Source organism: Chaetodon trifascialis, chromosome 13 (assembly GCF_039877785.1).
Source record: "Chaetodon trifascialis isolate fChaTrf1 chromosome 13, fChaTrf1.hap1, whole genome shotgun sequence".
NCBI lineage: Eukaryota > Metazoa > Chordata > Actinopteri > Chaetodontiformes > Chaetodontidae > Chaetodon > Chaetodon trifascialis.
The window spans coordinates 12,791,765-12,817,598 of NC_092068.1; the positions used below are offsets into that span (position 1 = coordinate 12,791,765).

Below are 25,834 nucleotides of genomic sequence, written 5' to 3' on the forward strand. Positions count from 1 at the left end.
AAGGGGTTTAGGAGGACATACTGTTTACTTACCCCAGCCCAGACACAGAAAGCGCTTGCGGATGAGCCTGGTGCGAACCTTTCCTGTCACCGCCATGTAGGACTGCCAGGCCTCTGTGAGGACCCAGCAGAACGATGCCAGGAAGAAGAAGTGCAGAAAGGCTGTCGTCATGATGCAGACGCCCTATTGATACAAGAAAAAAGGGTCTGAATTAAAGAAACGCAGCTAATCGTTACCTTTAAAATAGCTGACGGAGGTGCAGCTGTAACAAATACCGACAACATCAGATTCCACAAGTACAGATTCCTGTAGAGCAAGTGGCTCCCTGCAGGCACACATCAATTGTATTGATATTTCTTTATTTCCTTGGATTATTCTTGAAGCACGGACAGCATTTGCCTGTCTAGACCATCCACTGAAGTCCCATCATGTGCAGTGAATGCAACAACATGTTGGTTTAAACTGCAGCAACAGAGGTGGCAGTTGTAGTAAAGATCAGAGGCGGGCTAGCTGACACAGAAAACCATGGCGTAGCATTCTTCTGCACTAACCCTCATTAGTATGCTGGGGATCCCACCTGGAGGCATGTGAGCCAAGGTCAACTGTTTTACACAGACAGGAGGGGAACAAACCACAACACTGCTTAAACAATACACAATGCACACGTTGGCGGCAGATTGTATTCAGGCTTGACAATATAGTGGCACTTTTTCAGCTCCATTAGCTCGTCCATCTTTGTTCCACTGAGAGCTGCATCTCCAAATGGGATTGTTTAGAGGAGGATTAGAAATAAAGAAGTATCCTTAGGAATCTTGTCATTGCACGCTGACATTTGTGAGTGAGAAGAGATTATGCTTTTTTTCCCAGTTCAGACTGTTTGCAGTGTGAAGCTGTGGTAATCTGAGCGATGCTGCACAAAAAGGGAAAGATTGAAGTGTATCATCTCGTCCCAGGGCGTCCACACCATACTGTGAGATCTCCCATACACTTAACATCCCCACTGAGAGAAGCACACTAAATCCATCCAACGCCTGTGGTGTTCATGGGGTTCATACGAGATAATAATCCTGCATGAGAGGTGGGAAATTCTGTTTACCTACACTCATGCGGGATGTTAAGCATCTACATGTGGATTTAGTTAGAAAACATTCATCATAATTCATGCGGGATGCATTCAGGTGCCGTATTTCCAATGAGGAACGTAAATATAATGGTCTGTAAAAAGAATAACTTTGCTTACAATGAGATGGTGGATGCTGCTAGGTCAGTCCGACATGTATTCATTTCAGCAGTGGTGAAACTTAGCAGTAGGAAAGATCTGCTGGAAAAATATGTTATGCTATTGTGGCGGCATAAATGGCGAACACTAGCGAATATGAGTCCGTCCTGGCAGATTCTAAGTGTTCGAAGATTAACAAGATCAGCAGTGTGATCTTTTAGAGAGCAAACACTTTTTTTTTTATATTCGAGTGTTAAATATTCCAGCCTTTTAAAATGTACCTGTATCTGCCAAAATCTTCATGGTGTACTGTGAGAGTCAGCTTTGACATTTTGGAGTTTATCAGTAGATTCTAAGTGGGAAAGTAGAGAACATCAGCACAGCTTTCTAAAGTGTTGTAGGCAAATCGGTTTATTTACACTCTTGTAAGAACAGTATTCAGTGTTTAAATGTCTCAAACGTCCCACAGGAAACAGGAAAACAACTCTGCTTTTAAGTGCATCCAGCCGCTTTTGTAGAAATCACACACGTTCTGTGCTCTAAATCTTGGTCTAATAAGCTTTGCTTTGAATGAGAAATACCACTTATTGTGCTAAATGTTAGCTACTCCTGGAATGTTTCTGTCTTTCCATATGGATTTATGCACTCTGTGATCTGTATGTTAGCATGCTACTGTGCTGTATGTGATCACTATTAGACAAACATGACAAATCAATGAGGAAAAAATGAATGTGAAAGTAAAAACAACAAATTTAGAGGCTTTTAAGTGAAACGGGAATGAGAAATCAGTATGCACAGTTGCCATACTGCCTGTAGTTACACCCGAGGCTAATTCTAGTGTTGCTGTTGCTCATGTGCTGTCCAAGGTGCTGAAAATAGAGCCTGCCTTGTTTCCTGGAAACAGGTCACATGCAACTGTTACATTTCACGGCCTATACCATCAGGGCTCAGGAGCTCGCAAAAATAAAAGCTGTACATTTAAAAAGAGAGAAAGGACATTATGATAGCACCGGTTTGACGTAGACAGTCGCACACAAACAAAGTTGAAACCTGGAGTTCACACTGGCCTTTAGAAAGGCAAATGCCGGGAGATGTTGAGCGCACTGTGTCAGTATCCATGGAAACTGAGGAACTGAGGAAGGGACCACATTAAAACATTGCAGAGCTGATAGACATGAAGGTAAGAGTGGGGTTGACGGGGAATATTTCCAGTTCAGTAATGGCAGTTAGGACAGGAAATTTGAAGAATTTCTTAAACTGGCCTGACTAAACTTTGCCTGGAAGGTCTGGCCGGATGTTAAGATCTGAAACTGAAAATGTAGCTGCCTCAGACCGGTGACTCAAATGGAAAAAGGCAGCATCTCATTGTTGCTCACAGCGAGCCTGAAAACACCCTCTTCATCACTGGATTAAGCTAATGCTGATGTTGTTGACTTGGTCATGAAACTGGAGGTCCGGTCGTTTCTATTTGTCAATCACCATTCATTCGGTCCAGATCACAGTGTAATTTTCATATATATCCCTACCATTGCTGCAAGAAGTACTTAAAGAGATCTAAGAACCAGTTTGCTGGGGGAGAAGCACATTAATTGTACTGTATGTAGAATGTAGTTCTGCGAAGATCTACTGCGTTATTTAAAATGCTGCAGATGAATCCAAGCCAGACCTTAGAACATTACTTTCATCTTCTCAACAAGGACTAGATTGTGAATCAGTGTGGGAGGAGGAGGCTGGCTGTTATTTTGACTGAAGCACCCTCTGTTTGAATCAAGCAACAAGTGCCCCAGTGCTTCATACAGTAGGTGCTTGGGTGGAGGACGTTAAAAACTCCAAACAACAAAGTGGTGGTGGTGGTGGTGGTGGTGGTGGTGGTGGTGGTGGCAAAGTGTTGTTGAAGCACTGAGAAACACGGAACAAAATGCATCAACTTTAGCACTGCAGTCAGAAAATGCTACTCCTACTTCCAGTTCTATGGATGTACCTCACAATAACCTGGAGCGAGCTCATACTTATGACACTTCTGCTCCTGCCCACTTTATTTCAGTGTGTAACACTCGTAAGGCTCCAAACAATCAACCTCACAAGAGGAGTCCTGCTGTTATTAAGCTGCTACCAGGCATGTGGGAATGAGGTGCGCGATGGCTTTGATTGTGACTATTCTTCAGTCACTGGTTACAACGTTTAACCTTCGACTGAAATGCAAGGACGAATAGAATCCGTCTTTCCTGCTTCTTTCTATAAGGGAGGTCAAGCATCCTGCACTAAAAATATACTGCTGTTCATATGTTCATACTGCAGTTACTGCACATGTAATATACAGCACATATATGACCTTGAGCATGCCTGTTTTATGTCTTGTATAAACATGCATAGAAATAATTTTTCCCTTAGAAAGTGGAAAAAAATATTTCATTCTTCATTTTCTTAAAACACAGTGAAACAAAACGGTCAGCACTGATTTTCAGATTGCAGTTTCCTTTAAAAGATTTTTTGGGTGTATTTTTCGCCTTTATTGGATCGCAGAGGCAGACAGGAAAAGGGTATGACATGAAACAAAGGTCTCCGGCTGGAATTAAGCCAGCAATGTTGTGGTGGCCATGCGGCATGCACCGTAACCACTGGGCAACTGAGGTGCTCCACTTTTCCATTGCTACTATCATCACTAAATAATACAGCAAACATACTGAAGCTCTGGATTAACTGAACTCACGGGAACATATAGAATGTTTAATTCAAGGAGAATTTCAAAGCTTTTCATAATAAGGATATTCGTTTTTGACAAGACACCGGCTTTGATGAGCCATCTGTGCTGATACATGCCATGCAGTGTACAAACAAAAGGTGATAATTGTTAATTTCCAGACGCATCAGGTGGTTTAGATGCCCAAAATCAGCAGAGAAGTTGCACAAAGCTGTTTGTCCATAGGAGAACTGTGTCAGCTCACAGTGCTAAAAGATTATGACATGTTAAGAGCTCTTTTTTTTTTTTTAATTTTTATCATTTTCTAAAAGCCAACTAATATTCTGGTGATATTTTTATTGTCCTCTCTTAATGAAAGGACATGCTGACGCACAATAGACCCTGGCTGCCAGCTATATAATGTACAAAACATTTTTACTCATTATAGAATGAACATTTTACTGGAACAGCCTTTCCAGCTCCAATGCTTTCTATTTCTACCTTCCCTGTCAAAATCAACAGTGTCTGCTCCTCTTTGCGTTCTTACCATAAACCAAGATGAACAACGACAGAGGACAAAAGAAAAGCACAGGCAGGCAAAGGTGAGTCACAGATTTCCTGCTCCCAGAGGACACCTCCACACCAAAGAGATGATTTCTATTAGGCCATGAGCAAGTCTGAATCCACAAACAGTGGAGCCAATTATATGCACTTCTTACAAGAGATGGAGGAAAAACAAGTGAGGCAGTGTCAGGCAGCATGGCAATTAAACCCACACAGGGGCTATGTTTTCTCCTCTTGCTAGCCTACCACTCAAACACAGGCTTCTTCAGTACGTCTGATCAAACAGATGAAATATTTCACAAATATTATTACAAGAGGAGATGCAGTCAAGACAGAACAAAGGGGCAATGGTAATAAATTGCCCTGGAACTTTTATCCACAATGTTGGGCAGAACGACCAGACAACTGCAGCTTTCTAAGTTGACTGAACCAACAACGATGTCCTGTATTTTACTACAGCTATTAATGGCCCTCAGAAGAACTGGTTTGGTTTTGAACCAAGACCGTATAAAACAAAAAAAGACTCCATGATGTCACCCATTGGCTTCTGAAGCACCATTGTGAAGCTCAGTGACAGTGCCTCTGGTCGTTGCCATCTTGGCAGTGCCTGACTCTGCCAAACTTCCAGCTAATCCAAATATTGGGCAAAAAGGTGGAGTGTGGGTAGAGCTGAGGCGGGTGGAATGAAGCCTGGTTACTGAAACCCAGCAACTAGCTGTCACTCAAAGCAGCCATTCCCTTAATTATGCATAAATAAAGAATTAGCTATACAGACCAAAATCACTTTTGTACCAGGCTACGGGCATGTTTTCCACTGTAAAGTTAAGCATTTTAATATGGGTGTCTATGGGGAATGATTTACTTTTGGAGCCAGCCTCAAGTGGTCTTTTGCAGAATTGCAGTCACTTCGGAGTTGGCTTAATTTTTCAGCCCTGAAAGTTGCCACTTGGTTTTGAGGTGTCCATTTAAAGCTTAAAAATTGGGTTGTTGAGACTGTGAAAAACTCTCCGGTTTGGCTGTTTGAAAACCTTATAGTGTAATTTAAATCAATTCCTTTTCATCTTTCTGTTTGAAATAATACAATCTTGTCCTTGTTAAGCTCTTCCTACGTCATTTTTAGAAATCCAAATAATCACAGTTGACTGCCTGTATATATCCAGAAGCAACATTTGAATTGATTTTACTACATTTTAAGCATTTTGAAATGCAGAATTGAATCATTAAACCTCTTGGCCACAATTGCCTAAACCCACATCCAAAAAACTCAAAGCCACTGTTCCATCTGAGCTTTTCACTCAGCCTTGCTTGAAATGAGGTTGATGAGAGCCAAGAGAGTCAACCAAACAGTAAAACTGTGGGTTGTCAAACACTGAGACAAACATTGACATCAAAACATTGAGCTGAAAGATGTGAAAACACTCTACAGAGCTGAGGGGAACTGCTGAGTGCAGTGATAATTCTCTGTGGGTTCACCACTACAAGTGACCTCTTTCACATGACATCGTCATTTGATCCGTTGTTAGTATTAAATATTGATTGGTGCAGCTTTAACATTCAGTATAAATAACAATACTGACCAGTTAGAAATAAATTAGTCAGTGTTGCTTTATTGTGAGAGCTCTGTGAGCCCTGTGAAACGCCCTGGGAGATGCAGAAATGACATTTTCAGTATGTCAATGGATTTTCTGAAAATCACCTTATCCCTTTGCAGATTTCAGAGACAGATATCTTATTAGGAGCATGCAGAGTGAGTATTCCATGTTAAGTGGTGGTCCTTATAATCAAGACAGGAGATGGCTGGAGCTCTGATTAAATCTGACAAGGCTTCAAAACAGCTCAGCTTTAAAAATGCCCTGAAGCCTTGTGCATTCATAGTCTTGGCTACTACTGTGTGCCAGATGTAAGGGCCAGCAAGGAAACCACAATGAACTTATCATGTGTGGAAGCTGTTTTTTTTTTTCTCTTTGTTCTACGAGATTACAATGGTCTGCATGATTTGAACCAAAGCAGTTTCGAGCGAATGGTTACACTCAGTACATTTTGACCATATTTAATGTATAGTGTTACCACAGAGCACACTTTGAAGGTTTACAAAACACAATTCAGACTATTTTTCTTCCCCTTCATTCATTCATTATTCATGATTCAATTTTCACTGAGCATGAGAAAATTAATGGGAGGAAGCAGTTTGATTTATGAGCAGGGTCTGGTCCAATGTGAGCCCCCAACTGCTGGTAGGCCCATCTGCTCCCAGAATGTCATACATGTAAGCACAGTGTAAGTAGCCACTCTGCACAGCTTCAGAAAATGCATTTCTAATGATGGAATACCCCCGTAGACGTACATTTTTGCAATCATTTGAAAAGATTTTTGGCTCTGTTTCACATGTTCTGTTGAGCTCCACTAAAATCTATGACCGCTGCAACGTAAGAATGTCCACATGCTAAAACACTGGCTTGTTAATGAGCTGAAAACCCAATGAGAATTAACTAATGAGGAGACGCAGTGGGACATAATGACATGAGAGAAAAAAAACAGTGTTCCTTGCAAAAAGGTAAAGGTATACTGAGAATATGGTTACACAACAATGTGTCATTCTGTAGTGCTGCCAAATGACTGAGAAGGGCATCTGTGTGGGCAGCTTGTAAATCCCAACTACTGTTTGCCAAACAATCTTTTACATTAGCCACTTGTTTACTGGCCAGTTATGAAGCTGGAGAGAGGAAGGGATACATATTTATTGGATGCAGTCCTTTAACTATAGCACTTGTCCTTTTGAATCCTGCTGACTCGATTTGAACTTCACTGCTCTCACTGACATCTGAACAAGAGCAGTTTCATATGCCTCTGTGATGGCTTCCAGTCATTTCAGTAATGCACACTGCACAGAACAATCTAAGAAGGAGAGCTGCTTTTATCCTCCATCCGCTTTATTGTCACATTACAGGATCCTCTTAGGGGCGACATCACAATAATTTCATTAGTCTTTGATTGACCGGTGCACCATGTCTCCCAGTGTGCATCCTCTCTGCCTTTCTTCTCCTACACTGTTGAATATCCTTAACTGGCAAACTATTTGGACTTGTTAACAACTGCAGTGCTTCACGTTTGAACCACAGCAAGAAAAACTAGCATCTCAAAGTGAACTAGCTTTTTGTTCTTTTTTTAGTTTGCTTTATGGCCTCACACTTTTTATTGCAATTAAAGATGATCACCGTCTCAGTGCCAACAGACTGGGGTTGTCTCAAGTTTACCAGAGGACAATGTAACACCTGAGTAAAGGCCGATGGTCCTGAGCCAGCACAAAGTAGATGTGCATCTTATTGAGGCATTAGAAACACTTAATTTTCCATTTGGATGAAATATGAAAAGGTTTTCTGTATAAAATTAGTACTTTGCTTGAAGGAAGCTATAATCTAACCGTAATATTCTTGTTTTGCACTCTCAATGACAAAGCCAACATCTGGTATACAAAAGCCTCTATTTTGTAGATTAGACTTCTGGTGAATGAAGAATCTTTTCAAAATAAGAAGAAAGTGGGCTAAAATGTGTCCAATTGATTGGTAACAGGTGGATTTGATGGAGTTTTGAGTGTTTATCTTAAGAACTTCATGATATTCTACAAGGTAAACAACCATTCAGCTGTAGGAACACGTTTTGCAATACAAACCTAAAGACCTCAGAGGAACACTTCTTGTGGCTAATGCAGAGATAAAGAGTACTGAGCTCTATTGAACCTCGACAAGGCCACAGTGAAGTGACGCTTGAATCTGTTGACTGCGCCATATAATAATGCGCCACACATAAAACAACCACATGTTTTAAAGTGTGCAGAATAAATATGTAAATGACACTCACCACATTGTGGGTCTGCGTTTGTCCAACAAGGATCAATATGTTTGAGCAGATTATAGATAGGCAGAAGTTGAGCAGGATGATAGATCGTTCAGAGCGAATATATCTGAAGGAGAAAAGAATGACAAAAAGCAACCAAAGTCAGTATTTCTTCATGCGATTCGTCGCCATGTGGTTGCAGCTTACGCCCTTAAAGACTTTGCAATTACCTCCAAAGCACGGCATAGATCACTGCCAACGTGATCAAGGCGAGGCAAGACAGACCACAGCCAACTATCAATGTCACAGATGGGACCCCTGAGTACTCCATGGTCTGTGGAAGAGAAAGAGCAAGACGAAGCAGTCAGTGGGAGGTTGGATGTGGTTCATGCAGGACAGTAAACCTTTATTGTTGCCCAGAGATGGAACCAATCAAAACAACAACCACCAGTCTGAATAGTCCACAGTGAGTTCCTTAATATACTGTGAGGTTTGAAGTGCGTGCGTGGGCTTGAAGGTTGTTTAGGTACATGCCCAAAACTTTCCACCTGTCTGTGCTGGAAATCATATTACACAACAGCGAAGGCTGAAGCAAAGACACAGGAAGACTGGAGAGCATCAAAATATGGTTTCCGCTTGGTTCTGTCATTGGTTTTTCCAGTCAGATTTAAAATCACAATGGCTGGTCAATCATAGGCCTGTGATCTGGAGCATACTGTACACCAGTGTGGTTTCGTAAAGTGCATATCGCCACGAGTGAATCATTTCCACTTCTATGGCTAAATGAATGCTGTTCAATGCTTGGGGCCTGATATAGCTGGAAGGAACAGATTTCTTTGTGCTCTCTCAATTGCTGCTGTGTACTAATGCAGAGGCCACAGTGTAAGTACTCTATGTTCTCAATGTTAATTACTTTATCTTCTCAAGAAATTACAGGCTTCTGGTTCCCTTCACAGCGGTCTGATCTCAGCGATGATGAGCCCAAGGCATGCTCTCCAAATCTCACCTACAGATATCTGTCAGCCTTCCCGCTGTCAGTCAAGAAAGCAGCCCCATGGAAATGTTAAATCGAACAACTTTTATCCCTCTCCATCGCCAAATGTGACTGATGAGAAGAGGGGACACGCAGGCATCGGCATGCACACGCCCTCCCGCGTGCACGCGCGCACGCAGAGTTATCTAAATCTATGTGCAAACTAGAAATATCCCCCACAATCTCCCTTTACCGCTGAATTACTATTTAACGGGATTAGCACAGCAAAGATTCAATTTCCATTCGCACCAGCACACACACGCACACACAGAGACACACACACACACACACACACACACACACACACACACACACACACACACACACACGAGCAGCGTTTCTCCTTTACATTGGCCTATAAAACCCACACTGAATAACAAATCAATAGCCTACTTACTATTTCTCTTGGTTGCTGAGCCAAAATGGCGAAGGTAGATACACGATCACATAAGCATTTTGTATGGGATGCATCTGTGAGCACCGTTTTACATCCTTTTGTGGACCAGGCTCCCCAAGAATCGTTCCTGCAAGAAGAAGGCAGAGGCAATTTAGAGGTTTAATTCCAGCGGTGGCACGACTTCACAGGACTTATCGACATCGCTTCGTGGTTTTTCACTTAATTATTTATTTGAATCGAGAGAGCCGTACAGACTGTTACATGAAGGAAAAGGAAAAAAAAAAAAAAAAAAAGGCGAACAGACACATCGACACGGCTCTTGTGTGGCTACGAGCAGCATTTCAGCTGGAAGCAGATAGAGAGGCAGAGACACGGAGGAGGGGGAGGACGCACGGAGCTGTCCAAGCAGACCGGTGCTGATTGATTCGCTATACGCAGATAAACACCAAGCAACTGATATCAAAACACCGTTTTCCCCCCGTAAAGCGTAGAGATAAGAGCGTTTATAGTTACCTGCATGTCTTTCTGCGTGATTTTCTATTCCTCTAGATGTTTTCCAAACGACTGTATTCCTTTTTTCCTCCTCTCAATGCCCCCCTGTTATCCTGTCCTTTTTCCCCCCCTTTCGGTTGATTTTCCCCCCCTTTCAACTGTTTTAATTAGCAGCTTTTGAATGCTTCCTTAGGGGGATTTTCACCCTGGAAACGGTGGACAGCATCAGATTGATACTCTGTTCCTCTCTGCTGGCGTGAGAGGGGGAGGCTGATACAGTGAAAAAAGAAACGCGCGCTGTCGCAGGATCTGTTTATTCGGCTGCACGTCTAATGATATGACGGGAATAAATGATGTTTTTGGAGTATTCCTGAAGATCATTTTACACGAAAGTTGTCGCAGCCCGGTGCGAAGCGCTTTGCAAAAACCACTGCAGAACTAATACCACCCCGCGGAAGCAGCGCAAATGGTTGCAGCCGGTCCCCACTTCACACCACTAGCAGGTGAAATGAAAGGAGCGCTTCTCTTCCATTTGTCATTCGCCCCCACTCATTTTCACTCGCGAAAAAAAAAAGAAAAAAAAATCACCCTCGTTGATTAAATACCCCACGTGCAAACTTTATTGACAGGCGCGTGCTGACATAGCTGAGCTCGGATCAGTCTTTGCCGCAACACATAACCCGATATTAAGATTCGCGTCACAAAACGCTCGAGCAAACACCTGTTGTCCTGCAAGACACCTTGCTGTCTTCTCTCTCCCCAGCTCTCATTTCATGACAAAAGGAGAATCAGATCCATGCCACTGATCTAGAACAACGCTGTTGATTTGTGTGCCAGGTGGCCTCTGCTGTGCGGAGCAATCCCGCTTTGTCATTTGGTCAATATGGCAGCAATATTTATTATTCCTGAAAGGTACCGTGGAGCCAAATTTCCAACCAGGGCCGAGCAGTGCTCTGGACTGTGTGCACACACTATTTACTCTTAACTGGGTTGTGACTTTGAGGAAAAAACACCTGATGTCTGTTCTGGTACCACTCAGCCATTTCACACCATACGTTAAAATTTTGAATACCGTAAATATCAGAATAGGTGGTTCTAAATTATCTAAATGCAATGTACAACAAATGTGCAAAAATTGCCTTGTCATAATGATGATATATAAAGCCCATCGTCTCTGCAAGCTGTGGAGGACGTATCTCACAGCAGCCACAGCTGGAGCTCTGAATCACGTCTTTAAGTTCACAGCAGATGCACCATTCTGCTGATTGAAATTTTCAAGGATTTCTTTAGTGGTTTCATAAAGGAAGGTTCAAAAACTGACATTTCATGATGACAACTAAAAGTAAAGTCTACGGTGAGGCTCTTGAACAAGTCCTTAGTGTAATGCTATTGAGCTACATTGAACTGAATATGAATAAAACAGTGACTCATAGAACATCTTCTAGTGACTTGGATGCCACAGTGACATTAGAAATGTTCTGAGACATTGTCTAGTGGAGGATTTCTTTAAGCTGGAGGCCAACGGTGCATGATAGACAGAAAACGGCATGATTGGCAGGAGCCATGTTGGCTAAAATGAGACGCCTGTGGGTGTCATTAGGACCTCCATTGTATAACCTCCAATCATTGACAAAAACCATGTTGCCGCCCAAAGCACTTTTAAGGCCCCGAAAGCAGAAAACCTTCCAAAATTAAACCTTACTGAAACCCCTTTTTGTGGCAGCTTTTCATCAGTAGAGGTGTGTGACTGTTCATGAGCTTCCAGGTTTAAAACCAAGATTAATGTTGGTTTTCCTCCAGCCTGAACAATTGCCCTGGACTATGTACTGCATGAGTGGGAATTTCTTTAAAACTGTCACTATTGGAGAGGAGGCTCTGTGCACATTCATGCACGATGAAAAGCAACAGTTTGAACACATCAAACTACTAAGAGTTACTACTACCACTAAGAGTGGAGCCAGCCTTTCATTGGTTCCTGTAGGGTGGAGAGACAGGCCATGAGGAAGTCACTGGGTGACCAACAAGCATCACACCCTTTTTACGCATCTGCACACATGAGATCGCCCTCTGCGCCTGGTGCTGCTGCACTCTCAAAGCATGATTGTCAGACTCAGAAGCAAACCTACTCTCTGTTGCAATGAGACTGATAGCATGTGTGATGCCTCGACTTCTCGCAAACTTTGCGAAGAATCCGCCACTCCCCCTGGTGAGGACTCAATCTTCGACATGATCTGTTCCTAATTTTTGACTTGCTCGATGTTTGCTTCTCTTTTGCGCCAGTGAGAGAAACTGACAGGAGAACATCCCTGACTGGGGATTTATGTACGCCACGTTTGATGTGTTCTCTGACCTTATCTGGGCTCGGTGGCTCTGGAATATCAAATGTCCCCGAGAGAAAGTGTCAGTGTTGATCTTAACCACAGTGAGACTGATGATGCTGACGTTTATCACATACCCTTTGTTGACCACCTTCTATCCATGCAGTGAGGTATTGACAACTTTGTTGGAAAACTTCCACGATCACGGTATGTGACAGAATGTGATCGTGCTCCAATTTGAGCACATTTAGGTGTCAAGAAGCAAGAAAAGTGACAGCGGTGACATAAAAAGTCAGCAAAGTTTAAGATACATTCAGTATTTAAACCCTCGCGTCTGGCTGAAATAGAGAAAGACAGTTGCTCAAAAGTCCAATTAGGTTTGTGTTCCTTGCTGAACTTTGACAGATTGAGTTCTTCCAGCCACAGAGATCTTATTACTAAACCCATAACTTATCCAGATGTCCAAGCAGTGCACTTAAGAGTCAAACAGTGAAGCTCTGTAACCTCATGGTCGTCCAGCTAAACAAGCTAGAGCAGCTGTATGTATTAAATGACCAGACCGGGCTGCAGTTTTTTAGCCTGTGTTGTTCTTATACGTGTCAGTAAGCTTTACAAATGAGACTTTTTTTTTCACCATATAGCATCTCCTCAGTAATGGGGAATAACAATCCAAAAACCTATTTAAATGCATTGCATGCCTACATCAGATTAGCCAGGCACTGGGCTGGGGGCTCAAAGAGCGCTTTAGGCGATGCACTTTAGGCAATTTTATAAAGTCTTGAAAGACTGACACACAATGACGGGCGGGCAGAGGAGGGCTGGGGCAGTGCTGGGAAATTATTCCATCCATCTTGGATCTCTTGATGACGGGCAATTTATATCAGCCTGTGGGCCTTGCTGCGTTTGTTAGCCGAGTGAAGACGAAAGAAAAATGAGTGCATATTTTTATGTAGCAAGAAAAATCTTATTAATCCTGAGAGGGACACAACTCTGGAAAGGAGGTAGAAAAGCAAGAGCCTGCAGTTCTCTCTCTGACAGTTAGTCAGGGAGGACATGAATGGCTCCAAAGGTGCATACAAAGTGATGGTGTCTTGCACCTGCTAACAGGTCCATTATGCTTATTATCACTGCAGTAAGGTGACCTTCAGTGCACCTCTAACTATGTCTGTCCTCATCAGTTTCTATTCATTTTAACTTGCATTTGTTGTCAGCGTAACGCAAAGGTATTCAAATTTTCATGACTGGCAAAATATTGCACACTTAATTTAAAGCTTTGTACAGTATGAATCATCCCTACTAGGTTTACAAGTAAAGAAATATATGAATAATCAATTAAAGCAAAGAGAATCAGTCATGAGTCACAACAGCACCGTTGCACTGCCCCTCAGGGTCCACATGTGATTTACCCCAACTCACATCCTGCACTGTCACACACACAAACACAGCAATACATCCTGCTGTCAACTAATGCTGCTGTCAGCTAATGCATGGTTAGTGTCCTCATCAGTCCTCGCTGGAGCGAAGCTTACAATTACTGCAAACATCGCCCACATTGTTGCTTCTTCTGCATGCCAGCATCCTTTTACAGTGCGCAGTGATCATTGCAAAGTGGACAAGCGGAGGTCCTGAGCAGAATCCAAAGTGGTTTTATTTCATCATAAATGAACCCACCAGAAATAAAGAAAGCAACACTCTCACCATCGTTTTCTCCTGATCTGCAGCGTCGACACTTTCCATTCAAAACCAAGCCTTAGAACACCAAAAAAATTCCCCGGGACTGAATCTGATCAAGTCTGTGGTTCAAATGTGTCTGTTTGAGGATCTATGACGTGAGAAGTCCTGACAACTGCTGATCTCAGATATGAAAATGTCAAAGAAGCTCGGCATCAAGAGGAGAAAACCATTAGAGAGCTTTCCACAGAATCTGAACAGATAGATGGAACCGAAAATCAAACACAACTTAAACTGGAAGATGAAGCTGGAGACGTGAATTCTGAGCTCTTAATATTAAACTACTAAATAAAATCTTTTTTTTTTTCAATTAGTAAACATCAACAAAACAAAGCTGAAATATAAGTGTATCAAACTGGGCCTGTGGCACTCGCATATCTTTTAGTGTCTATACTTTAATAATGATGGGAACCCAGCTGACGGAGAACCGGATCTTGCAGCACACGTTTCTCTTGGTTCTTCAGATTTGCTGCAGTTTTTGGTAAGGCCTGCTTGGCTCAAATCCAGCATCTCCAGATGTTTGCAGAACCTGAAGCTGCAACAGCTGCTTTCCGCGCCTTGACACGTAAATGATTCATATGCTTTGATTCCACAGGATGAGTGTTTCTGGTAACATTCATGGTGCGAACTGTGCAGCACTGAGTCATTCTTTAGGAAAAGCAGACTTACGACATTTTACTACTCATCACTTCAGGTAACTGAGTTTTTGTCATCACAGGTTTCTCACTGTTTTTTTTTTCCTTTAATTTTCTAACATCACAATCATTCTAATTCATGATAAATTTGTACAATGTTCTGCAGAAAAATGCAGTTGAATCCAACAATAAACTGCTTGGTTCTCGTTACTGGGTGGTGTGTCCTCCGTTTTTTTTTTTATCCCATCCTTAAGGCTGTAGTTGTTTGGTATGCGGCCTTCTATGTTCTGCACAGTAAATCATCTCAACCAACTCGAGGAGAAACTGTGTAACTTTAAAAGAAGGAAATACTTAATCCTGCTGAGTTTCAGTGCGGCACTTATGGCAAATGCATTTGGCCATAAAGATTACAGTCTGTGTGGTTATACTGCATCGTAAAAAGGAAACTACATTTAATACTTGCAATAGCATCATAGTGATACTATAATTTATTACGTGCTGAGTGCTTTAGAGAAGAAGCAAAAAGATCAAAAAGGGGAAAATAAATCTTAAAAGAAAGAAACAGGTTTAATAAATATGGCAGTCATCAAGAAGGCTGAGTGTTGTAAGAAGATGTTTTAAAGAGGGGTCAAGATGCTGTTAATCCTGATGTGGCAGGTTTTGTCAGGATATACAAGCCTTTAATGATGAGGGTGGTCCTCCTCAGTTTTGGCCTCCATAAGACTCTGCTGGATAATCTGAGAGGGGCCGCTAAAATATCTGCAATTAAAAAGTCTGGAAGACACTCATGTGGCTTCCCATGCACTGCTTCACAAGGACTTAAAAGCATCTAATTGCAGGGGAATGCCAAAAGGCTGCAACTGTCATTCTCTGATTTTCTTTTTCTGCGAGTTCGACGGCAGTCGGGAACAACTAAAGAGTTAGAACTTATTCAATACTCAAAGCGAGATTAATTCATCTTCCCACACCATTTCAAGAAAGATGAGTTTGAAGCTTAGACAGACTGGAAAGTAATCTGATTTAAATTCATGACGCAATGATGCTAAATATCCAAGATAGTGTCAGATATGTGTAATATGTCTTAATATGAATAGGAGATTATTCCCCCTCCCCCTCCAAGTATTTGTCTTTGAACACCACAGAGAAGTGAACTGATCTGAAATCACTGGGTTGTATTTCGTATTTTTCTCCTGGCACAGCGGTGGGATATTGGTAATTTCAGGCCTGTTTGATAGCTGAAAATATTGACATTTGAAAGAGTAATAAAAGTGTATGCATCTGACATGTTTACACTTGGTGCTGTGGAGCTGCAGAGTTAAGAGTAAATGAAAAACAAGATATTGGCTCTCTGGATGCTCTAATGTTTTTCTCAACACATGGAGCGCTTCATCCCAACATGATTTATATCTTTTATCTCTTTTTTCTTCACGGCATTTCTTCTCTTCATTACTTTAAGGTAATCACTGGGCCAGCCAGGTGCAGTAGATTGTCCTCCAGTTTTCTGGCTGACAAGGCGAGTCAAAACATGGCAATTCCAGGAAGCACACAACATTGAATGCAGCCCAGACCTCCGCTTCATGTGAAACTTACTACAGCAGTTCTGACAGGTGAGCAAATTGTCTTACTTTACTTGGAAAGACTTAAATGAAGATTGCTTGGAAACAAATTACCTTGTCAAGACTTCTTAAATGGATGTTGAAATGATGCAGAAAAAGATCTGCTGTATTGCTTGTATTCAAATGAATTATCATCTTATTCTTTTTGAAATAGTGGTGGTAGACTTTCTCATATCCTTGAGTAAGAGTGCTTGAAAAAAAAAACTCAATTACAAGCAAAAGTGCATTCACATATATTAGTTACAGCTGGTGCTAATTTCAGTCAGTTTATATAATATGCTGTTGGCTAGCATAATCGATAACAATGCATGTGTAAATGAAATGCAAATGTAAAATATGAATCTGTGAAGTAGTCTGCTTGTAATTACAGCTAAACATATAATCTACTTAGTACTGCTGAGGAAGAATTTGCCCAATTTGAAAACATGAGAGGCGCTCGCTGTCTCTCTTATTTTGCTGAAACAAACATTTTTTCCAGTTTTGCAGTTATTAAGATATAATAGCACCTTGTTAAAAATGCACCCACTTGGTTCACTCAGCGGAGCAACATATGGGCAAACGGCCAATACAGAAAGCCACAAGGTAATTGAGGAAAGTATGGATTCTGTCACAGTATCAAGGTACAGCTTTGTGGTGATGAACAGCATGTTCTCCTCTTTAACAGGCCTCCCAGTCGCTTACACAAAAAGACAAACCACAACACTTTTTCCTGGCATTGTCACATAAGAATATTTATGCCTCGGGTTTCCACCCCTGTGGTGAAAGTGAAGCGGCAGAGACTCAGGTGTGGCAGCTGTCTCAGCCCTACAGCTTTTACCGTGGGTGCCTCCAGTGCTCGGCTCAGTGTTCACATGTTCTGCATCCGGACCACAACAAGTTAGTGCAGCGGGCAGCACAGAGGACACCGTTCTCCACTTGTGAACAACATTTTCATTCTGCTAATTGTTACAGTGAGCACTCTCCATCCTTTTGAACCAACATGGCTGACAGATGGCATATTACCCCCCTCAATGAGTCCTGAGAGTGGCTGCTATTGTGTAATAGGACGAGCCAACTGTTTGAAATGAACATGATAATCATACCACAAAGTCATTCAGTGGTGCTCTGATTAAAATGACTTGGTGTGGATCAGAAAGAAATGCTGATAGGAAACACTTGGTTTGTGAAAGTCAGGGAAAGAATGGAGCACAGTTGTCCCAGTTGTATCTTTCTTGTTCAAAAATAGACCAGTTGCCCTCAAATATCATGATAGAGGACAAACCATGCACAATTCACATGCTTTTTCAAACTAAAAATAACAACCTCATCTAAGTTGTTGCCTAAGCTGGTTCATCCACACCCTGTTGGATTAAACTGAGGTCTGAAATATTCCAATAACTGTTCATCAAACTTTGATTAAAGACACTACTACTACTAATAATAATAATTACTCTCTCTATACTGTAGGGCTGTTGTAACATGCAATGCACTAATGTGCTGTGTTCTTATTTCTGCTTTAGAAAAAGACACCAATCCATTTACCCATTCAACATAAAGATTGATCTCAAAAGCACAGAGATTTCAGTCCTGGTTTATTTGGCGACACCTGTGGTTACTGGTGGTAAATGTAAGTGCCTTTTAGAGTAATGACATCAGTCCCCGAGCTGTGTTCAAAAGACACACGTATCGTCCATTGGGGGAAGCAAAGCAGCCCTGAGCAGCTACTGTGCTTTGTCAGAAATGCAACAGAGGGAGAGCAAGTAGTGTGTCTGTTTACAGCCATAGGCTGAGAGGACTCCCCACATTCAACAATACTTGTCATCTGTGTCACGTCCAGTGAGTGCATGCATCGTCTCCGGTGAATCCCTTGTGCATGCGAGTGCAAGCTGAATCCCACACAGGAAAAGCGGACTCCTCCAGTAACGATTAAAAGTGCTATATATGGAGCGACAATTACAGCGTGCAAATACACTGAATGGTCATTGTTCACAAAATCCTGGCCATAAATAGTAGTAAAAGAAGGTTTGCTATAATGAAAATGTCACAACATTTACTTCAACATTCAACAGCTATCAGCGTCTATTCCTTTTCTTGTGTGTAATTATTAAATAATTCCCTCTCAGCTGAAGTAGCAAACAGGCTTCACTGCAAAGTAGCATGAAAAGTTGACTTTGTGCAGGTGGAAATGCTCCAGCATCGTTTTTATCGAGTGACACTGTGACAGGCACGCTGCTGTCAACTGTTAACTGTGCAGGTACGGAACTCATTCCACAGCAAACAAGGTGACATCAAATCTCCTTCAACAGCATCATGACACCAAACTCAAAGGACACGAATAGCAGTCAGTGAGCAGCTCAGAAAAGCATTCATGAGGTGTGTAAATGTGTAGAGTGCAGAGAGAATAATGACAACATATTAAATTCTAACTATATACTCTAAATTATAACAATTCTAACATTTGATGCTTATAATGATCATTCTTAAGGCTTTACTTTGTGCTGTCGCTGTGTTTCTTGTTGCTGTGCATATGGATGGAAGTTATATTGGGAGATTTGGAGCACCACAGAAAAAAAATACATTTTGCAATCATATAAAATACATTTTGAGCAAAGCAAAAAAAAAAAAAATTGTTTGCTCAATAAATTCATTTGCATGTTTAGTATTATGCACAGTAACATGCAATAATATCTCCTCTCACTTCATACATATGTCGTCCTGATTTTGGAGAGTTCCCCCTTGCTATGTTATGTAATTCTGCAGCACTTGTGGCTGACGCTCCAGCACTTCAGGCACTGACTATCTGGCCTGCTTGCATCTCACTCACGCTCACTTGTGAAATTAGTATTTTTCAGATGTCCGCTGAAGCCAACGCGGGCTGCTAATTGCAACTCACTTGTACGAATGTCTCTAGAATTGTGATTTACAAGAGTGAACTTATGACTCATGAGTGACTCACGAGTGACGCCATATGCTGAACAACTGCAACTGTAGAAAACCACACCAACACTGACTCAGACACTGAAAAACTCCTCAAACTGAACAACTGGCTTAAATCAACACATGTTAGAGTCTCAGCAAAGCATTAGCATTATACAGTATGCCTCACAAAGCTTCAGCTATACCTGGCCTTTTGTAGAGGGCTGTTTTATCACATAAGATATTCCTGTTATTTTGTCCACCCCTGATAATGGTTTAATGTATAATTTTGCCTTGCAGGTAAATTGTCTCCAGCTCTCCTGCTTGTTTGCTTCTCTGCAAAGTTGTGCACAGGAGAGATGTGTTTGTGAAGGGAGGATGCACACTAACCTAATTTCAGGGATGTAACAGCAAAGTAAGACAACAAGTCTGCTACCCTGAAACCCACAGCATTACTTGTCACTGACAACAAACCCAGGAAACACAAAATCGCAATTAGAAGAGCGAAAGTGAGTGAAAGTGCATTCCCACTTACATTATGGTGCTGTCCCACAGTGCACAGTAAGGGTTCATTGTTCCCTGGAAGGCAAGAAAAGGACAAAATGTTTACCAGGTAAACTATGATGATAATTGATCATCATTATCATCATCATTATCATTATACATCAATTGCCTATTTGTCCTTCTACGTTTGAAAATGTGCTTTACATGTGGATTAAACTATTGGACACACACACACACACACACACACACACGCACACACACACGCACACACACACACACACACACACACACACACACACACACACACACACACACACACACACACACACACACATTTGCTGACACATTCAGACTTACATGCACTTTATCTCCAAGATGAATAAAGAGGCCTGGATCATAAAAGGGATTGTCCAAGTAATTATCTGACTGCAGCACATTCTCCTGACACCGGATGCTTGCAAATTAATTAGCGAGCCAATTAACTGCCATTGTGTGTTGACTAATGGGCGGTGATATGTGCTGTGGTCATTGCAGAACATTCAGGCAACAGACAAAAACTGTTTCTAGAGTGTTAAAAGAAGGAGCCTTTAATCTTTTATGGCGAAACTAACATGCAAAGCAATATTCATGGGGCCAAACATCTGCTGAAGATGTCAGTCACTGTGATTCAAAATGACAGGTGGTGCTTACATTTGCCAGGTGAGCCAGTTCAATCTCCAGGTGGGACTCAGTCGCCTTGGGCTCAGGTCTCACAGTCACAGCAATGACCTTGGAGTTCACAACAGTGTCGTTCCTGAGCATAACAAAGATGGACCAAAGTTAGGACATGATCAATTCTTGGATTGTGAATGAGTTTAATTGTCTGTAACAATGTGCTTTGCTTTCTTACACAATGTGCTAAAGTAAAGCCTCATGTTTGGCTTAGCTGTATTAGCATACTGTATATCCCTATAAATGTTACATGGAGCTTATGGGTATAAAGGATGAACATCAGACAACATTTCCAGTGCTCAAAGCCTTTAACCTGATTTCACTTCAAACACCTGAGGTCTCTTTTTATGCTCTGTGAAGAAGCATTAACACTTGCGGATTGGGTTTAAGTGCAGAGTGAGTGAGACTTATGTGGGATCTATAAGGAACACTGGTATGAAAACCTGATTTGGGGTTTCTGTGCGCATATTTTGAATTCAAAGTCCCTCTCTGCTGGCTAATCTAATCATGTAAAATTTAGAGTGCAAGTTATTGGATTGATTTTTAAACTACTCAAGTATTGGCCTAAGGTATTTTCTCTAGTGCGGCTTGTATTGAATGGTAACCCAAATATCAAACACTCCATAACAGGGGGACTGAAAAAGCTGCCCATTAGACGTCAAAGCAGCTATACAGGATGTTTGCCAGTAATGGTGTTCAAAACGTCCAAGCAGACTAGAAAGCAGGGAGGACAAATCAAAGGCTCACCTGAAATGAGCGAGATGTTCCTTTGTATCCTATGCTTTTAAAATCTGGCACTATAGTCCTGTTTCAAAAAACCATCTCCAGCTATTATATAGTTTGACAGAATATTCTTTTTATTAGAAGCTGAAATCCACAAGCACTTCCCACAATGAAGAAAACTGTCAACTTCATAAAGGGAAGTAGAGGTGATACTCCAGCAGCCCCCTGTCCTACCAGCACCACTTAAGTTGAGAATATTTTTACCTGACTTTATCACGGGGTACAAGTCAGCTTCTTTCAAATGGAACTCAGTGGAGTGAATGGGTACACTCTTTAGTTCTCCTCTCCAAGTGCGCTGAGAGTTTTCTGACATTTGGTGGCAAAAAAAAGTTATTTTCTTCCTTGAAACTTTACAAGCTTAAAATCTGGCAAATGGAAAGTCCTCAAGTCTGACACTTTAGCCACTCGATCTGCTTATCCTTCTGTTAGTCTGGAGAGGGCGAGCGTCAGTGTCCCATTATGAGCTCCTCTCCACGTGTGCACAGAGGGTTGCTGCTCCACCTGTGACAGCTGGCCTGGCCGGTCCTTGAACGACCGCTCTGTCCTTGGGACGTTGGTGCCAGGGACTTGTTGATTGGGGTCTGACACCAGGTGTTTGTTTGGGACATCCTGCTGCTTTTCCAGGCACTAATGTCATCCTTAATTAACTACATATTGCATGCTACAGTGAATATGTTTCATTTGCTAAATTAGAGTCAACACAAATACATGAATTTCTCCAAATTTCATGCATGCAAAAATATGGTGTTTGTTGTCAGTAAGGACAAAATTAGAGGAATTACAAATGAGAAGCATCCATAAAAGGTACAGTATGTAAGAGCTGGCCACCTATTGAAGGTTGCTCCAAACAAAGTTCATGACCGCTAACTGCTGCTCACTATACTCTTTGCTGCAGCTGCTAGCCATAGAGCTAGCAGTCTATTAGCTGACTGGAGTCTGCCCTAGCCTAGAACTCAAACTTCATTTTTGAATGTTTTCAACTGAAATTGTCACACATTGCTCCTTTAAAAGTCATCAGCCTTAACTTAAAATAACTTAACAAATTCAGTGCAGGGAAAGTATATGGTTTTCTGTTACTCCTGCTGAAACAGTTTTAGTCTTTGAAGTGGAACATTTCAGGGACACTGGAGCCAGGCACAGACGGTTTTTAAGACTTGATCTACTACTCTGAATATAAATGGACACCTCTGCTGCTTCCAAAGGATTAAATCTGTCTCATATTTCCTCTTGCCAGCAGACCAGAAAATACAGACAAGGAGATACAGTATGCAGCACTTACTTTGGTGAAGGTAGCATGAGTCCAAGAGTCTTGTAGAGAACTGTTCCCAAAATGAAGACAGGTGAGCCTTCCATATCTGGCGGGAAAAATTAACAACTAATTAACACTAATGCCTTTTTCATAGTATCACCCAGCCTCATTATACAATTAGACTTTGCCAGATTTTCAGCTAAAAAGTAAATATTCAAAATGTCCATGTTCATATATGTTTCATACTGTAAGGTTTGCCTTCCAATAACATGACATATTTTCATTATTCAAAGGAAAGTTTTAATTGGGAGTAACACTTGGCTTCAGTAAACCTGCTACTTTGCAGTGCCAAAGTAATTTCTGCCAATAAAAAAGATTTTTTTTTAACAAGGAGAGCTTTTCGCAACTTTTTTCAGCCGACTTTGTTGACTCCAGTAAGAGAAGTGCGAAAGTCTCCAGCAGAATCAGCTTCTTACACTGTCCAAATGAGAGTGGCTGGGATTAGGCACATGGCACAGGCTCCTAATCAATGCCTTGCTTTGTTATCTTTGATATATTCCATTCAAGACCGATCACGCCAATTAACCAAATTGTTCGGCTCTGGACTGCGATATATACAGTGGCAACTGGCAGTGTTTGAAAGGATCCTGAAAATGCTGAGTCCATGGAAAGCTCAGTGACTGAACAAGCACAGGCAAGCAAACTGGCTTTGTTCAAAGGCTTGTAGCATTATTTTACTTTCCCAAAACAAGGGGTGAGGTAGCATAAAAATACCCTCTACAGGGCACTGATGTACTGTATCTGGGTGAGAGTCTTATTGTAAGTTTTTCGACAATACAACACAAAAATGATTCTGCTTTTGCTGAAATGTCAAGATATTTGATTTCCGTTGGCCAACAAATACTTCACTGTCTACTGCAGGGCTGCCCAAAGTGGAGCCTGCAGGCCAAAGCTGGCCCATCATAATATCCAATTTGGCCCACCAGATACTAAAAATACAATTAATTAAACACAATTATAATATAAATAGCTGTTCATTTAATTTTATTATTCATGAGGTAAATATGTCCTTTAAATATGTAGGATCCTGAATTATTTAGCATTTTTCATGATGTGAGCACAGGGGGATGAGTGCAGGAAGTCAGTCAATTAAGGGAACTTGGGATGCTAGTACATCTTAATGATACAATACAATATTGCTTCAGGCCAGTTTTTGCCCTCCAAGGGAAAATGTTTGGGCACACGTGGTTAATTCTATATTTCTACCTCAGTTTCCTCATATCAGTTTCCGCATATATACGTGTTGCTGCAAGTTTTTTTCAGACGTAAGCTTCACATATACATTCTAGGGCAAGTTTGTACATGCAGACTATGTGTGTGGTTTCCTAAAGAAAGATGCATTGGACCAGAAATAGAATGGCTCTGTGAAATACAGTCAGTCACATACCTGCTGACTGGGAAACAAAGAGGCCCTTTGGGATGACCACTTTATCTTCGGAGTTCCTGGCCCAGTCAACCATGCCTTTACGACCCTTCATGGGGAAGTTGATGTCAGTCATCACAGACACTGCTGGAAGCCTCTGGATGCTGGCCACTGCAGAATTCAAACACACAGACCAACGAAGAAATACTGATGATCAATATATTGTACTTTGGAGTATTTATGAGTTTGCAGTAATTAGTTATTGTTGGTTGTCTCGTGGACGAACATCTTAGATCCATTTGCCAAAAAGTCAGCCTGTGATGAAGAATCCTCCTTCACATGTGAATTGTTTTTCCCATCTCGTGCACACTTGGTTATGGGTTAACTATGAATTGAAGTATGGGACACGCACACACACAGATGCATGCTTATGTGTTTTTTCATATTTACATATCAATGTGCTCACATTTAGCTTGCTGCATAAATATTGCATATTACCATCATTTTATACTGATTTGTATCACTTTTCAATAATCTTAGACAAACAAACTTTGCTTCCAGCCGCTATGTCTGGCTGTTTAAAGGTCAGATGGGAAGACTGAGGCCATTTCATGTCTGTATGGTAAATATGAAGCTGATGCCAGCAACCACTTAGCTTAGCTTTGCAAAAGGACTGTAATTTATTAGTATTATTATTTATTTATTTCTATTTTTTTACCAATTCTAACGTACAAATTCTAAACTTGAAACATAAATTGTGGTTGTGCAGGGTTTATGTGTTGGACTACTGTTTGGCTGTGAGCAGTGACTTTGGAGAGAGCTGAGGAAGCTGTTCCAGTCTTAACGCTAAGCTAACTGGATGCTGGCTGTAGCTTCGTATTTACTGCACAGACCACTGTCTGTATATAAAAATGGACAACATAACAGTTTCATTAAAGTGAAGCTAAAGCATCTTGATCGCCCCCTGGTGGCTGACTTCAGTGTAGGTCATAAACTCTGCACCCCATGTTAGCGGATGGGACATGGGTCAAACTAAAAAATAAATGTAAATGTCAAATAATTTTTTTCCCAAAGATGGCGTTTAATATTTAAAGCAGTTCCTATCAAACTGATGTTTCTTCTAAGTTTGGTTTTAATTAGTTATGTGATTCTATAAAAAGGGGGTGTGATGTCATGATTGACAGCTGAGTGAGTCGGTGGGTGTATGGGTGGGACCTTGATGCCGCGGCTCCAATTCCAATTCACAACTGTGCATCACTACTACTCCTGTGGTTTAACATTTTGAAATGATATCACGTGAGTGAGTTTTCTGTCTTTATAATCTATTAATGTAAATCAAAGCCTGAGTTTTCAGCTGTGTAGCAGTCAAAAAGTTTCACACTATTTTATGCCCGAAAAGTGATGTAACATTGCACTAAGAGTGCAATGTTACATCACTCTGGTCAGAGTACTTCTCCTTACCTGTTTTCACCTGCTAAATCTCCACTCGAACATTTCAGATTAGGTGAAAATATGAGCACAACAGAGCCGAAACTTTCATCTATCATAGGTTGTGCAACAACACATCTGCTTTATGCTTTAAAGGCACAATCTCTATTACAATTTTATAGGAAAAAAGGTCAAGAGACAGGATTGTAGCCTTCTATCACTCCCAAACTGAGAGGCAGATCTTTAAATACTCGGGCTAACAGCACACTACAGTTACATCTCTGCCTTCAGATGCTGTTAAAGATTTGTTTACATGACAGGT

The 25,834-nt window shown here is 41.3% G+C and overlaps 1 protein-coding gene across 7 annotated transcripts in view; it reads right to left on the reverse strand.

The window, feature by feature from the left end:
• adgrb3 (adhesion G protein-coupled receptor B3) overlaps positions 1-25,834 on the reverse strand; it is a 116,870-nt gene that overhangs the window by 11,607 nt on the left and 79,429 nt on the right. For all 7 annotated transcript variants that reach the window (XM_070977386.1, XM_070977384.1, XM_070977381.1 and 4 more), the window contains 8 exons: positions 24,109-24,255; positions 22,692-22,767; positions 20,609-20,711; positions 19,950-19,993; positions 9,728-9,854; positions 8,528-8,631; positions 8,322-8,424; positions 33-183 (listed from right to left, as the gene is read on the reverse strand). In XM_070977386.1, the coding sequence (XP_070833487.1) occupies positions 33-183; positions 8,322-8,424; positions 8,528-8,631; positions 9,728-9,854; positions 19,950-19,993; positions 20,609-20,711; positions 22,692-22,767; positions 24,109-24,255 (855 nt within the window). The remainder of the gene's footprint in view (positions 1-32; positions 184-8,321; positions 8,425-8,527; positions 8,632-9,727; positions 9,855-19,949; positions 19,994-20,608; positions 20,712-22,691; positions 22,768-24,108; positions 24,256-25,834) is intronic.